At 44.0% G+C, this 15,260-nt stretch overlaps 2 protein-coding genes across 3 annotated transcripts; both read left to right on the forward strand.

Moving 5' to 3' along the window:
* The first annotated feature begins 3,037 nt into the window (after nucleotides 1–3,037).
* Nucleotides 3,038–6,650, forward strand: LOC120707500. Of its 2 annotated transcripts, none has more exons than XM_039992406.1 (10): nucleotides 3,038–3,228; nucleotides 3,334–3,440; nucleotides 3,537–3,663; nucleotides 4,701–4,803; nucleotides 4,917–4,976; nucleotides 5,238–5,300; nucleotides 5,401–5,601; nucleotides 5,683–5,785; nucleotides 5,865–6,079; nucleotides 6,210–6,650. In XM_039992406.1, the coding sequence occupies exons 3-10, from the start codon at nucleotides 3,557–3,559 to the stop codon at nucleotides 6,300–6,302; spliced, it is 945 nt and encodes a 314-aa protein (XP_039848340.1). In that variant the 5' UTR covers nucleotides 3,038–3,228; nucleotides 3,334–3,440; nucleotides 3,537–3,556; the 3' UTR covers nucleotides 6,303–6,650. The 2 variants fall into 2 exon arrangements, with proteins under 2 accessions (XP_039848340.1, XP_039848341.1); XM_039992407.1 differs by having other exon boundaries at nucleotides 3,557–3,663.
* A 2,762-nt stretch (nucleotides 6,651–9,412) lies between these two features.
* Nucleotides 9,413–14,484, forward strand: LOC120709933 (putative disease resistance protein RGA1). Its single transcript, XM_039995551.1, has 5 exons — nucleotides 9,413–10,030; nucleotides 10,160–10,249; nucleotides 10,482–12,034; nucleotides 12,280–12,675; nucleotides 12,775–14,484. The coding sequence occupies exons 3-5, from the start codon at nucleotides 11,678–11,680 to the stop codon at nucleotides 13,477–13,479; spliced, it is 1,458 nt and encodes a 485-aa protein (XP_039851485.1). The 5' UTR covers nucleotides 9,413–10,030; nucleotides 10,160–10,249; nucleotides 10,482–11,677; the 3' UTR covers nucleotides 13,480–14,484.
* Nucleotides 14,485–15,260: the final 776 nt, after the last annotated feature.

A 15,260-nucleotide genomic window follows, 5' to 3' on the forward strand; every position in this document is an offset into this window, starting at 1 on the left:
GCCCTACAGCCTTTTTTTTTTGCCCAGGCACTATTTCCCACAACAAACCCCACATTCAATCAAGAATTTGAATCTAAATTCAAATATGACAATCAAAATCTAATATATCAAGTTTATACATCTCACAACAGATCAACTAATCACATTTACATCACATATATAGATCAAGTAATCATATAATCTCATCAAATTTCACAGAACATCCCAAGGAACAGTGCCGGAGTCATGTCAACTCCAAAATCATGTCGTGCTGGGCCAACACTATGGGTCAGCTTATCGGCAGATACCCTGGCCCGCCTGCAGGGCCGGGACGGTCCAGGCACTATCGGAATCAGCCTCTGCTGGGCTCAGGCCATGCTTTTTAGTGCTGGGCCTTGGGTTGCCCAATGGGCCTAGCCTATTTGGACTTGTATAGATGTGTCACCGCCGACGCCCGACCCACCATCTCCCATCCTCCCGCTTGCCTGCTGGTCATGCCGCCTCATCCCGGGCTACCACCGGCTGCCCAATCCGCCCTCATACATTTCTCCCCACTGCCCGCCTGCCTGCAATTCTCGCCACTGCCTGGCCGACCAACTCCCATCTGCCTATTTAGGGCAGCGGTGGCGGCAGGCGCTCCTGCAACACGGTGACTCGGGCGTCGGAGGCGCAGGCGGGGGGCTGCGGCACCCCCAGGCGGGTAGGCGACGGCGGCTAGCTAGGGTGCACGGGCGGTGGAGGCGGCGTGTGTGGCCTTGCGATTGGGGGTGGGTGCGAGGGAGAACACTGGAGCCGGGGTGGGTCGGGGCCTAACTTATCCATCTGCTAACAGGTGAGCCCATTGCAATACATGCTCAAGTGAAAATACGGCTCCTAACAAGTGGGCCCATGTGTGCGGTAGATGTAGAAAATGGCATGGGTGCGGTAGATCAAAAATTGTAATGACATGTTTCAAATTAGTTGAATTCCAGCGGTGTATCTCCAATCCCTGAAAGTTGTAATGGCAAGGATTTTTTTAAAAAAGCCCTTTTGGTTAAGTCGTGGATGTTGATACCTACCGGGCCCGAGGGGGGCAGTTGATGTATCACGGCCTCCTTTGCTAGTCTGCCCATACGTAAAGGGAAACCCTCCTGACAGTCTCCAACAACCGCGACAACAAATACAAGACCAATTCGTCTTTTGGGTACCGCTATAGGCAAATTGTTCAATACCTATTTTTGGTCTTCTCCAACACAAGACTCAAAGGAGAACCCTTTCTTCAAACGGGTTTCCAGGAGAGAGGGTACTCATATTTAGGTTATGCCTCTCCTGGCACCCAAAAACCCAAAATGGATTTCCTTAATAGGTAGTTGTTGGAGACTATAGATTCTGCGCTGGATACCTGTTTTGGATTTGGATTGTGTAATGGGTCTCCTGTTGGAGACAGCCTTGATTCCCGCAACACAGAGGTTCCTCCCCTGCACTGCATGTAGTTGGGCAATAATAATGCAACCACGAAATCTGACAAGCGAGGGATGCCCAAGTAAACATCTCCCTCTCAGATTCAGATCTTTACTCCATGCTTGGATGGGTACGGTAAGGTCTCTTGATGTAGTTGCGCCGATAAGAATTCATTCATCGTGATAGAACGGATACAGAGGAGTATGCAAACCTAATATAATATACGAAGGAGTGTTTTACATTGCAACCCAAAATAAAAATGAGAGAGAGAGAAGCAGCCTTCCGTTGCACCATCTCTAAAGTTCCAGAAGGAAATGAGAAAGATGGCAACAAAAACTGGGTCGTCATGCGCTGCGTGGACCATGCAAGTTAAACTGGACCATTCATTGGGTCCTCTATGTGGCAGCGACTTGGTTGGATTGGGTGTTGGTGGGGGCGAACGGATGGAGATGTGGGTGTCGTTAGGCTTCAGCATAGCGCATTTGCTCTTAGCTTCCAGCTGCAACACATGGGCGGTAGGAGAGAACCCATGAGATGGGTGAATCTTTTGTCCACAAATCTCAGGCTTCGATTCATGGTTGCAGTGTCTGTCTCTGGCAGGCGGCCATGGCCCCCGTCGCCATCCTCCTCCACCTGCACTTGTTGCGGGCCTCCCACCACCGGCGCAGCGGCTGTACCTCACTATGGCCGTCGTCGACACGCGGATCTACTTCCTCGCCGGGTACCAGGTGCCGACGGGTGACGACAGCTTCAAAATAGTCTTGCTGGTGCACAGCTTCGACACCAGCGCCACCCCAGGGTTGGTGACGTCATGGAGTAGCTTCCAGCCCACAATGGATAAGAAGGACGTGGAAGAAGGCAGGAAGGAGCTCGCCATCTTTTATAATTTTACAGCTGAACTCACTACGTCTTCATCTGTTTGCCACCTTGTATAATTTTACAGCGACGACTTCGCCATTTTTTTTTGATTGAGAGTTGTACCTGTGACGCTGAGCCCACCTGTCCGTGTCACGATGTGAACTCGGATAGATGAGACAGCTTCTGATAGTAGGACTTATATGTCAGTGCTAGTAGCAACCAACAACGTGCCGGCTCCCGTCGCCTCCACAATTTTAGGAAGCGTTTGGTTCGCTGGACCAAACTATACAGGGATCGTTGAATCCTGGATGGTGACGTGGGGCCCACCCGTCCCAACGTTTGGTTGCTGGATGGAACAACCCGTCCCGGCTCGAACCATCCAGATGCATAGAATATTCTCTATAGATGCTAGCCCTGTTTGTTTGGTTGTGAGTAGTACAAGTAGTACAAAAATTTTGACTAATAATTAGAGGTATTAAATAAAGACAATTTGTAAAACTAACTCCACAGCTCTGCACTATTTCCCGAGACGAATCTAATGAGACCTTTGACCGCACGATTAGAGGTTGGCATTGTAACATTACTGTAGCCAATCATTAATTAATTACTGTCATTAGATTCGTCTTGAAAAGTTACACACATTCGTGAAAAAGTTTTACAAATAAACTTCGTTTAGTACTACATGTATTGAAGATTCTTTACTCGGAAAACATGTGTTGTAGTTGTGATCCACAACCAAACAGGGCCGCTGTATGCTCCATTGCAGAAAAAAAAACCCCGAACGACGCCTTCCAGGACGGCGGCTCGCTCGCGTCTCGCTCGTCTTTCCGCCCCCTTCCCCTCACTCGACGACTCGACCTTTCCCCACGGAGCACAAGATCCAGGGAGCCGGACGGACTGCAGCTGCTGCCTTGTGCGTGGTCTCCATCGGCGGCGCCCCCGAACTCCCAGGTACTCATCGATTCCTTGTCCTCCCCCAATCTGAGTGATAGGGGTATGTGCTGGTGCTTGATTGGATTGAATCCAAGGTCATGATTAGTTTGTGCTGCCCAATAGGTTTGTGATTCTGTAGTACGTGTGCGGCCACGGCGACCCAGAGGAGAGGAACCCAACCGAGCGAGGCGGCACAAATTCCCAATCTGCGATCCCTGCTCCGCCCAAAGGTAAGGTTTTTCCGAGATCTCTGCGCTCAATAGTCCGGCTCGATTTTTTGTTTCGTCAATTTCCCTCAACCTTTTGGCCTCTGTTTTTGGCGATAGGCCTGATTCGATTCGATCAGATGGCGGCGGCGTTGGCGGTACTGGTGGTGTTGCTCGTCGCAGCGCAGGCGGCGTCGGCGGCGCCGGTGGTGGCGCCAGCGTTCCTCTGGGCGCCCAAGAACTACGGGTGGGTAACTTGTTCAGCTTATCTTTTCCGTCCCTAGCTTGAGATCTCGTGCTAGATGAGATGCGTGATGTTAATGTTAGGGATTCCGGTTGCTCTGCTTCACTTAGACAAGCAATTGTGCATAGGTATACAAACCGCTGTCATGACACATATGTATTTTCATTTTCTTTGTTCAAGGAATAGTTTCTTTATTTTCTGATTGTTTCGTCATTGCCCTGTTAAATAAATAGATGATGGTCCAACCAAAAACCAATGGGTTAATTAGCTCATGTGCTTACGGCCTTACTTTGCCTGTCTGCTTCTATGCCATAGAATCATTTTATTGTGCGGAAACAGCTGTTTAGTGCAAATTGATTTGCACATGATCACATTGTATCAGATGACTTTCTTTTAATTTTGGAAAGAAAAGTTTGTTCGTCCAATGTATCAATGAAAAATCAAGATTGAGATTTTAGGCCTAGGGAAAACAAAAAAAATGAATGGCCTTCCTCAAAAGTGGAAAGACTAAGGGAAATTTTTTATTTTGATGTTGCACAGTGCACACTGTGGGATACTAATGCTTAGGTGTGAAAATACTGTATGCCCTAATTTTGGTACATGGAGTATGAACTAGGGTTACCTCTGGGCTCTTAATTTTTATTGGACCACCTTTAGCCACTACATTGCAATGGAACTTGAAGCCGTGAATTCAGTTGAACAAAACAATGACTAGTTCTTACTTCTTAGCTATGCAGAATTTCTTTTATCAGAGAATTTTACACATCTTAAGCACCGGACGTTTTCTACCTAGGTTACAGGTCAGCTTGTCATACCTGGTTTCTGATGCTGATGGTGCCATGAGTTCAGTTGCTTGCTGATTAGGTCCAATGATATCTTCCTCAACCTTGTTGTCTAGCCAGTTCCTTTAGTTGCTGACCTGAGCCAAACTTACAAGCTAATCTCAAAAATTTCTTTTATGTTCGAATTATTAGTTTTAGCAAGCATTTCAGTTCACTACTCTAGAATTTACTGGCATTCCATCAACCTTTACCATCCAGGTTCTGTTCTGATGATGCTAAGGAAGTAGTCCACTATCAGACAGTGTCACCAAAGGGTTTAGCTAAGTCTGTTCTTGAGGAAGGTGGCTGGTCAAACTTGATGGTAAGTATCTCCATTGGTGAAACTTAAGCTCTGATGCGACTTCTTTTAATTTGTCAACTCTTGCATTGAAACAAAGTTTAATTAGTTCCCTGATGTCTTCATTTCGTTTTTAGTGTTCAAAGGAGGATGCTCAGAAGAATGTTGATGTCGCCATTGTTTTTCTTGGCTCAAAGGTACTTATTCGATACTCATGTATTTTCTTTTACCGCCTTTAAATTATCTGCTTGTGCAAATATATATTAATTAAATAATCTTTTAAACTAAATCATTGCTTGTACATAAATTTCGAAAATTGAAAGTTGATATAAATAGTTTTTTTTAATTCCATGAAGCCATGAAACTAGCAAATTATCCAATCTATATGGTGAAGTTATTACTAAGACAGCCATTGCTTCCAGTTTTCACTGACCATTGACCTGTTCCTTTTTCCTTAGCTACAATCGTCAGACATATCTAAAGATAAGCAAATTGATCCAGCTTTGGCAGATACATTGAAGGTAATTGTAGGCACTCATTGTTTTTCTCTATTGGTTATTGTTTAACTCAAGCATCGAATTTTCGATGGCTTATAAGTTATAATCGCTATGCTTCTTTCAGCTCTCCTTCACAAGTTCAGAGTTTTCCATGGCATTCCCCTATGTTTCCACATCAGATGATGAGAAATTGGAGAATTCATTGTTGTCCGGCTTTGCTGAGAACTGTAACAGTTGTTTGGAAAGAAATCGTGTCACCTACACAGACACATGTACTGTAACTGGTCAGTTTCTGAAGAAACATCACAGCATGTATTCTATTCGTGTAAGTTTTTATATATTTTTTTTGGTTCTTCTATGCTATATTTGTTCCGTACATTGACAGCAATCAACCTGTACATTACAGGACTTAGTGACGTCACGGATGGGAAACAACCCAAGTGGGCAGACCGATCTGGTTGTCTTCTGCAGTGGTGGTTTTGAGGATTTAGACCCTGCAAAATCAGAAGGTTAGGATATTACTACTAGCATTGCTCGTTTACTTTTAACTGTACAGCTGAAAGCTAATTTAGTACTACGTCACTGCAGGAGAGTTGCTTTCTGAGCTGGTCACCATGCTGAAGAAGTCTGGAGCTAAATATACCATTCTTTATGCTTCTCAACCATCTGGTTTACTAGAGAACCCTTCCAACCTGCCACAAGGCAGGTATCTTGCAGAGAAGACCAATACTACTAAAGCTGGACGGGCCAAATGTGATGGAGAGTGCCTAGTCAAATCAACTCTTCTCGAAGGAACTTTTGTTGTAAGTAACTTGTATTCTGTTACTGGTTAACTCTATTCTTAAATGTGCGCGCTCCTGTAAAATGATTGTTTGTATATTAGTATACCTTGTATCCTTTCATCATTTTCTCACACTGGTCTACTATGTGCAGGGAATTGTGCTTCTTATCATCTTGATATCAGGACTCATGTGTATGATGGGAATTGATACTCCCTCGAGGTTTGAAGCTCCCCAGGAATCTTGATTGCACTTTAACGCAGGATATGGGGGCTTAACTTGGCAAGGCACAAGGAGTATGAATGACCAACGTTTGTTGGTCTGCACCGTGGATATTGTTAGTTTCCTGTTCCAAAGTGCCTTGTGTATTGTACTGAGCCAACTGTTATTTACAATGTGCTCAATTTTGGGTGTAATATTCTATGTAGATCTAGCTGAGTTATTGCAAACAAATACATGTGTGAGGCTTGTGTTGTACCAAACATACCATTGCCTCCAGTGTTCTCTGTGAATAACCTGAAATTCAGGTAACCAATAAGATGGTACTGCGCATCAAATAAAATTGAATCTTGTTATTTATTTGGATAAAAAGTTACTGTGCTTAAGCATGTGTCACGTCTATCTATTTACTTGGTACTTGCACCTTGTGCCTCAAATGAAACTGAATTGTGTCTGTTTGTGATGTCAACATCTATGGTGAGACTGCAATGCATTTGAGTGACAAACCTTCGCCCATTTTAGTGATTTTCATGCTCAGTGAAGTTTCTTTTTGTTATTGATGAGGCAGGGATGTGCTGAGACATTTGGGTGGTGGGCATGTTGATATGTTTTGTTTGCCATAGAATTTTCAGGCCAATAACTTATGTCGGTTGATGCGAAAGTTGCATCTGCTCGCCTTGCCATCCAATGTTGTTGATGCTTCATTTCTATGCTAGCCAAGTTAATTCAATTGGTTGGTACACCGTGTCTCTGCTTTCGGCCGCTTCTTCTTCCCGCGAAAAGTACCATCGTGTGCGTTCTGCTTGCTTGTATCGTCTCGCAACCGAAAGGAATCTGGAGTGTCCTGTAGCCATAGCCAGACAGACTGTTTCGATTGACTCCCATCGAGCGTCGGTTCTCCTGTCTCCAATTGGCCGCTCAAACTGGCTCGGGCTCTGGCCGAGATCAAGTTGGCGGAGAGCGATCCTCTGCTGGAGTCTGGAGAGGAGGAGGTGCCCAGGCAGCGCAGCCGAGGACGTGCACTCCCAGCAGCGCGCCGGCAATGCTGACGAGCAAGCGTTGCTAGTGCTGACGAGCGAGCGTTGCCGGTGAGAATCTGTCAACCTGTCGGAGTTTCATCCCTTGGTTTTTTTGTTTGTTTTCCATTATCTGCTCTGCTCTTTTTTGTTACGTGTTTCTCGGAAATATACAATTCGGCCCACCAAATGCAATGCAACATGCAAAAAAACAAATTGCTACAAACATTCAGATGTGTCTGTAGTACGTGATGGGAGAGTTTACGTTTTCGTACATGATATTACTAGTTTGACGGGGTGGCGATGGTGTTCAAATTTATTCCAGTAACATGAGGAACGAAATTCCACATTTCATCTTCCATAAACAGGGATCTGCATGTTACCTTTTCATCTTCCATAAACCAAAAAAAAAAGGAAGCATGCTTGTACCTATCCGCCCACCGCGCAACCATTGAGTTCATTGTACCTTTTCAACCTGTAGCCACGAGCCCCCTTTTCTCCTTGTGTAGATTCATTGCAGAACCTATCACCTGATTCATTTCGATTCTTTGCAAATGTTTCAGGTCAATATGCGCACCTGCAGTTTTGATCATACAGTTTGCTCTGGGTTTGTGCGTGGTTTTCAGATTCCAATATCACTGATCAGCCCTGATAATTTTGAGCTACTATACATTCATTAGGAGACATGCTTGTTACATGCTACCAAGATTATTGCTTTATCTGTTAGGCCCGTGTATCAACAGTCCTAGCTGCTTGCCAGCAAATGAAGTACATTTCAAGGTAATTCTCAAATTGAGTTCTCTCTCCTTCTGTACTCAAAATCAACCCAATCAGCACCTGACAAATGTCCAAGTTACACCAGAGGCATGCGTGAATGAGTGGATTAATTTCAACTGACTTTGAGGTCGACCAGGAACAGAGGTCCATTTTTGCTGGTTCACTTTGGTGTGGAGGTCGGCGATCCATCTATTTTATTGTGCTTTTGCGAAGCACATGGCTTGGTCAGACCATATTGCACGTTGTGTCACTGTCACAAGCTACAGGATTTCAGTACCATTGCCGTTTCTACCGATGTACGGTACATGCACAGAGATGAACCTGTCCTAAACTCGTAATATGATGCAAAAATGCTTTGTAATTTTTCGTGGAGAGTGCTTGATTTGATTCAGTAGTTGTGTGCTAGTTGTTGCCTCTGTAACAGGTGAACTTATTTGTGAACACCCGAAATTAATAGAGATAAAAAAAAACTCGACCTGCGAGGGGCAAGCTGTGCCCGAGCATTAATGTAAGAAGAAGATCTCTCACGCATGTCGAAAAAATCTCCAAACCTGCCCCACGTTACTCAATGAAAATAATTTATGGGAAGCTATCCTGTTTATAAAAGGACTATTGCTCGGTTCGAGTCTGCAAACACCATAGGTTGTTACAATTGATTTTTTTTGCTTCAGTGATTGCACTGCTGCTGATGGAAACTTTGGAATTTTTTTCCTGATAAAATTTGCATCTTAGTGGAGGTTTGAATAGTCGTATATTATTGCAGGTCCAGGGCACTGTGATTCCGGGTTGCTAGTTGCCTGTCAACCGTCGACCCTGACACTGAAGCAGAGAGGCAGTGGCATGGTTGATCGATCGATTGATCCTTGCTGCTGGAGGGGAAGGGGACGATGGACAAAGCAAGGCACAGTGCCGAGCTAGGTAGAGAAGTTGGAACTGTAGCATATTTCGTTGTTATTTAATAAAAGTTGGAACTGTAGCACATTTCGTTGTTATTTGATAATTAATGTCCAATCATAGACTAATTATGTTTCAAAGATTCGTCTCGTCCTAATTAGTTAAACTATGTAATTAGTTATTTTTTTCAACTGCATTTAATGCTCCATGCATATATTTAAAGATTCGAGGTGACTGAGTACTATAAATTTTTTTTCACCAACTAAATACCCCTTTGGCTCGCCAGCCACCACATCTCTTCCGCGATATTTCCGCAGACTTGCCCATGCGCCATCATATGGAGTACAAATGTATAATGCTCTCACCTCTCAGTGCTCACTGCTCAGTACGCGTTTCCAGCTCGGCATCCTCTCCTTTTCTTTTCACTTTAGACTTGGCACATGACCAAGACTCAGAGTCAGTCAATCACTCTTGGCTGCTTCTCCCTTGTCCCGAATATGTACACAGTACAATGCAGCGCGTGAATATTTGCAATGACAACACATTTCTATGGAAGAATTGCATGATCCTACCTACAAACCAAGAGATCAAAATCCTACTCTTATACAAGTTGTAAAGTCAGCCACTATTCGCGAATTTATTTTAACAAGAGGGACCAAATCCAAATTCCTCGCTCCATCCAGTGGTGCTGGTCCTCTAAATTATGACTATGGTACATGTGGAACATTTGGCGGTACAGATTCCCATCATCCTCATGGCCTTGGTCGCCAGTTTGATAACTTGTGGAAACGTCACGAGCTAGCAGAAGCACTGAAGCTCTCTCTCTCTCTCTCCCTCTCTCATTTCTGCCCATCTCATTTCTTTTATTTTTTTGGTTTCTAGCTCCACTCATGTTCATCCACACCTATATGTTCTGCTTTTGCCGCAATTTTTTTTCCTGCAAATAATTGGCCTATTTCTGTATTATTCTCAGGTACTAGGACAGGGATACTCATCAGTCCTCAGTTATACATCATAATTATGCTACAAGATCTCTATTGCTTTGCTTCTTCAGTACTAGAAGCATGTGGTATGTTTATCTTCAACATCATGAACTAGTTTGCATTCATGTGCTTTATATCTCATTTTCTCATATAGCCTGCTCTATGTTTTCCTGACATATATGTCGCTTCTTATGGCAACTTCATTACCATGTTAGGAAAAGAAGGCCTAGATATATTGCTCGAAAAAGTTAAGGAAACTCGAAGAACAAGAGGCTAGGGCTGTATTTGATCACCTGTTTACCCAGGTGAGATATCAAAATAGTACTATATATTTTTATGAAAACCTCTATAAGATTGATGTCTGTACTAGTCATACATTAACACAGTAAAAGAACAAAAGAATTAATAATCAAGCATGCATGCACTATAGGAATGAATTAGTTGCAATTTGTAGAGCTCATATTTCTGTACTGCTTTTCTTTTCTTTTGTTTCTTTTGGTTTTGAGATGAGCAGCTCACTGCAAATTCACTTTGCAGGAAATTCTGATACAAGAGGGAGCTCTGTAAGAAAACATGACCGGTGTGGAAGCTGCGGTCGTATCAGCTATAGTATCTGGAATATTGAAGAATGTGGGGAACAAGTTAGCTCCACAGTTAATTAAGAAGTACAGCTCTGTAGTGGGCGTCAAAAAAGATCTCCAGGAGCTCCAGGTTATAGTTGAGGAGATAAATTCTCGGCTGGAAAGGGCAGGAGATCATGCTACGGGGGGTGATGCATCATTTAATTGGCTCAAACAATTGGAAGATGCTGCTTACGCTGTTGATGATGTTGTCGATGAGTTCCAGCTGAAGGCTGAGAGACATGATGCTTTTGGTGATGGTGGTATCGTGTCCAAATATAGATTTCAATTCAAGATGGCTAATAAGATCAAGGCAATCAAGAAGAGATTAGATGCAATTGTGAAGCAAAGAACTGACTTGAATGCAATAGCAAACAATTTTCCGGTTTGTCATTCTGCTCAGCAAATAAGCAACACAAATGAGCATAGGACAACATTGCCTAATGTTGACGTGGCATCAGTACTCAGAAGAGAGAAAGAAAAACACCAAATTATATCTAAACTCATAGAGATTAATGACCAAGAAATAATCAAGATCGGTTCCATCTTTGGACTTGGTGGCTCTGGTAAAACTACCTTGGCTAAACTAGTTTTTAATGATTGTGACATTATAGAGAAGCACTATGAAGTCAGACTATGGGTTCATGTGTCACAAGATTTTGATGTTCAAAAGCTTGTCAAGAAACTGTTTGAAGCTTTTGCTGATAACAATCCCGGACAGCATGCACTGCCATATATGAGCAAAACAATCTCAGACAAATTGACTGGAAAGAGGTTTCTGCTTGTATTGGATGATGTTTGGACTGAGTCCCAAATCCTTTGGGAACAATTCATGGAATGTCTGAAGGTTGGCGCACATGGAAGCAGGATTTTACTCACTACCCGTAGTAGAAAAGTTACAGAAGTGGAGGGATCTGTGTACCAATTTGACTTGCCATTTTTATCTCCAAATGACAGCTAGAAACTATTCCAACAAAGCTTAGTAACGCCCTCCGAAAGTTTGGGGATTGAATTTGTTGATGTTGGAAAAGATATTGTGAAAAAATGTGGTGGGGTTCCACTAGCAATTAAAGCTCTTGCAGGTGTCCTCCATGGCAAGTAACTGATAGGAGAATGGCAGGCCATATGAGAGGCAGCAACTTGTTGCATTTTGTGGGTGAAGAAAGTGGTGTATCAGTATCTGCATGCTTGAGGTTGAGCTATTTCCATTTGCCATCTCATCTGAAGCAGTGCTTCACAATATGTTCATTATTCCCCAAAGGTCACAAGATTGATAAAGAGCAATTGATTGATCTATGGATTGCTCATGACATGATCACTCTTGAGACTGGTGTTGATTACTTGGACTATATTGGCCACAAGTGCTTCAATTCTCTTGTGCAAATGTCCTTCCTACAAGTTGTGAATGAATTTTATGGGAGAGCGACATGCAGCATGCATGATTTGGTTCATGATCTGCCCAGTCTATATTGAAAAACAGAATCTCACTAGATGCGCCGACGGATGCAACAGATTATACCATGAGCTGCATATACTTTTCTTTAACTGAACAGACACAAAATCTACCACCCAAAAATCTTTTTCAAAAAGCACATTCTGTATATGTTGATAATTGTGATGATGCAATATTTGGCGCATTGAAGAACCCAAGACACTTGTGCAGTATCACCATCGGAACTATTGGTATGAAAGCAATACCCACTGCCGTATTGCAGGTAAAATATCTGAAATATCTTGCGATTTCAAGATTGCAATGTGAAGCACTCCCAGAAGCCATTTCAGATATTTGGAGTTTACAAGCTCTTCATGTTACATTTAGTAATCTTCTTGAATTGCCTAACTCCATCAGTAAGCTGCAGAAGCTAAGGAAGTTGAACCTATTCGGCTTTGGGAACCTAAAGTGTTTACCAAATTCTATTGGTGATTGTCAAATGATTTCAAGCATTGATCTTTGCAATTGTAAGAAGCTCAGAGTGTTGCCGGAATCTATTGGCAGAATTGAAAATCTAAGAGTTTTAAGACTAGGTGACACCTACATTGAGAGGCTGCCATCAAATATTACAACACTGAGAAATCTCGAGTGTCTGGACCTTGACCACTGTTGGATGCTGGTAGAGCTGCCTGAAGGCATCATCAACTCGGAGAAGCTTCAAGGTTTGAAGCTTAAAGGTTGTGGAATATTACGAGGCATGCCTATTGGCATATGACAGCTTAGTCAACTACAGAAGTTGAATTTCTTTGTTGTGGGTGAGGGCAAAAAGTATGCAGCAATTTCTGAGCTTGGAAATGTAGGTAGGAATAGTGAGGATCTGATGGTAAGAGGTATTGAGCATGTGATGGAGCCGGATGATGCACACAAGGCATGCTTGAAACATAAGGCAAACTTACAAAGGTTGGATCTACTGTGGAGGACGGGTGTCACGTGTGAAGAGAACACTAAACTGGAGCAGGCTGTACTTGATGGTCTGGAACCACCACCAGGGATTAAAGTGCTGAGAATTAATGGATATTCAGGTAGGGAGTGTGCCCGGTGGATGCAGAATCAAGTTGGTGGCAGAGTACTGGTGCCTACTTACTTCGCAGTTTTGAGGGTGATGAAGCTAAATAATTTCCCAAACTTGAAGCATCTGGATGGGCTTGCGGAGCTTCCTTGTTTGGAGAAGCTTGAGCTGTGGCGGATGCCATCTCTCGAGAGCATAAGTGGAGGCCCATTTCCTTCGCTGGTGAAGTTAGCTATGTGGGACCTGCCTAGGCTGGGAGAGGTGTGGATGGTAGCTGAGAAGAGCATGCCTAATGGAGAAGAGGGACGCGGCTGTAGCTATTGCACACCTCATAGTCATATGGGACGAGTCCTCAAAGTGGGTAGTTGCGTATCGAATCTGGATATATCTTATTGTCCTAAGTTTGAGGTCTAGTCGTACCTGCCTTTGTCGCTGCAGCACTTGGAATTGAACCATAGCAATGAACAGCTGCTGCAGTCGCCATGCGAGTGCAACGGGTGGTCCTCTTCGTTCTCTGGTTTTAGCCATCTGAAGGAGCTTGAGCTAAACGAGATTATAGGGTGTGGACGTGGGTGGGGTCTGCTGCAACACATGACGGCACTCAAGTCGTTGCGGATTATTTACTCTGATGAGCTAATCGAGCTACCAGAGTGCTTCTGGTGTCTCAAATCCCTTCAGTCTCTGCAAGTGAGTGATTGCTCTGCTATTCGCGTGCTGCCCGAATCGCTAGGGGAACTCCAGTCCCTACAAGAGTTGACCATCGACGAGTGCAATAGCCTGACCAGCCTCCCCCAATCAGTGGGTCGTCTCACATCCCTCCGGTCTCTGAATGTGAACTCATGCTCTTCTATTTCATCGCTGCCAGATTCACTAGGGGAACTCCAGTCTCTGCAACAGTTGACCGTCGGGCGCTGCAAAACCCTGAGCAGCCTTCCACAATCAGTGGTTTGTCTCACATCCCTCCGGGTGCTCCGCATAAGTTGCTGTGATGATGCATTTCATGAATTGCCCGAACGGTTGGGAGAGCTCCGCTCTCTACGCATATTCCACATTAAAGGGTTGCGGGCATTGGCTTGCCTCCCCAAATCCATGTGCCGCCTCACCTCCCTTGAAGACCTCAGGATCGAGGACTGCCCGGGCATCGAATCCTTGCTGGAGGGGATAAAGGACCTCACAGCTCTGCAGGAATTGCGGATCTGGGACTTCCCTGATCTGGCGAGGCGGTGCGAGAGCAGAAAGGGGGAGGACTGGCACCTCGTCTCCCACATCCTTGGTCTGTACATTTTTTAAAGCGACTGCCCGCTTTTTGTGTATTGCATCAGGTGAGTTTGTCCTACTATTTTAAGCTCTAGCGATGAGACCCCTTTTTGTGTATTATATTAACCGGAGAACCTATTTCCTGATTCCCTTTTTTAATTAGTAGCGAATTATTCCAACTCGAGTTAGGAGCTAGTACTCCCTCTGTCCCAAAATAAATGCACATATATGAATAAGACAACCTAGTTCTAGTTGTATTTTTCTACTTTCTCTCCTCCCAAGATCATCTTTATAAAGGTATATATGTAATTTCTCACTGGCATTGATCTTCACATTCAAACTCTAAAATTACATTTATTTTGGAACGGAGGGAGTACGCTCATACAATCTGCTCTGTTTTGGGCATCCAAATTCCATCTCGAGTTATTGATCCCGTGGGCATGCTTAATTTGATGCTACTTTTCATGTGAAACAGAATTCTGAGCAGTTATCATGTTTAGTTGTCGCACTATTGCTGATGGACATGTCAAACAGAAAAGATAAAAACTTCATTTTTCTTTGTTCACTGAACGATTTAACTGGATTTAACTGATGGAATACTCCCGCTGCCAGAAAATGGCTCATTCGTCCGTGGGCGTTAGTACCGGGCTCGCTTTCGTCCGGTACTAACGCTCACATTTAGTACTGGGCGTAAGGAACAATAGCCATGGGAGCTGTTTAGTACCGGCTAGAGCCACCAGCCGGTACTAAACTGCTCCACCGACACTGTGCGCAATGGCTAAGTGGCCATTTAGCACCGGCTCGAGCCACCAGCCGATACTAAATGGCTCCGAGGACATTTAGTATCGGCTGGTGGCTCCAGCCGGTACTAAAAGTGAAGCTTTAGTACCGGCTGGTGTCTCCAGCCGGTACTAATTCACTTCTATATATTATGGTCC

Source organism: Panicum virgatum, chromosome 5K (genome assembly GCF_016808335.1).
Source record: "Panicum virgatum strain AP13 chromosome 5K, P.virgatum_v5, whole genome shotgun sequence".
In the NCBI taxonomy this organism is placed as follows: Eukaryota; Viridiplantae; Streptophyta; class Magnoliopsida; order Poales; family Poaceae; genus Panicum; species Panicum virgatum.

Coding starts and splice junctions, on each gene's coding strand:
- LOC120707500 (XM_039992406.1), top strand. CDS start 3,557: ATGGCGGCGGCGTTGGCGGTACTGGTGGTGTTGCTCGTCGCAGCGCAG. Junction 3,664..4,700: donor TGGGCGCCCAAGAACTACGG/GTGGGTAACTTG, acceptor TTTACCATCCAG/GTTCTGTTCTGATGATGCTA. Junction 5,301..5,400: donor CTTTGGCAGATACATTGAAG/GTAATTGTAGGC, acceptor TGCTTCTTTCAG/CTCTCCTTCACAAGTTCAGA.
- LOC120709933 (XM_039995551.1), top strand. CDS start 11,678: ATGGCAGGCCATATGAGAGGCAGCAACTTGTTGCATTTTGTGGGTGAA. Junction 12,035..12,279: donor ATGATCTGCCCAGTCTATAT/TGAAAAACAGAA, acceptor GCCGTATTGCAG/GTAAAATATCTGAAATATCT. Junction 12,676..12,774: donor TTGACCACTGTTGGATGCTG/GTAGAGCTGCCT, acceptor GGCATATGACAG/CTTAGTCAACTACAGAAGTT.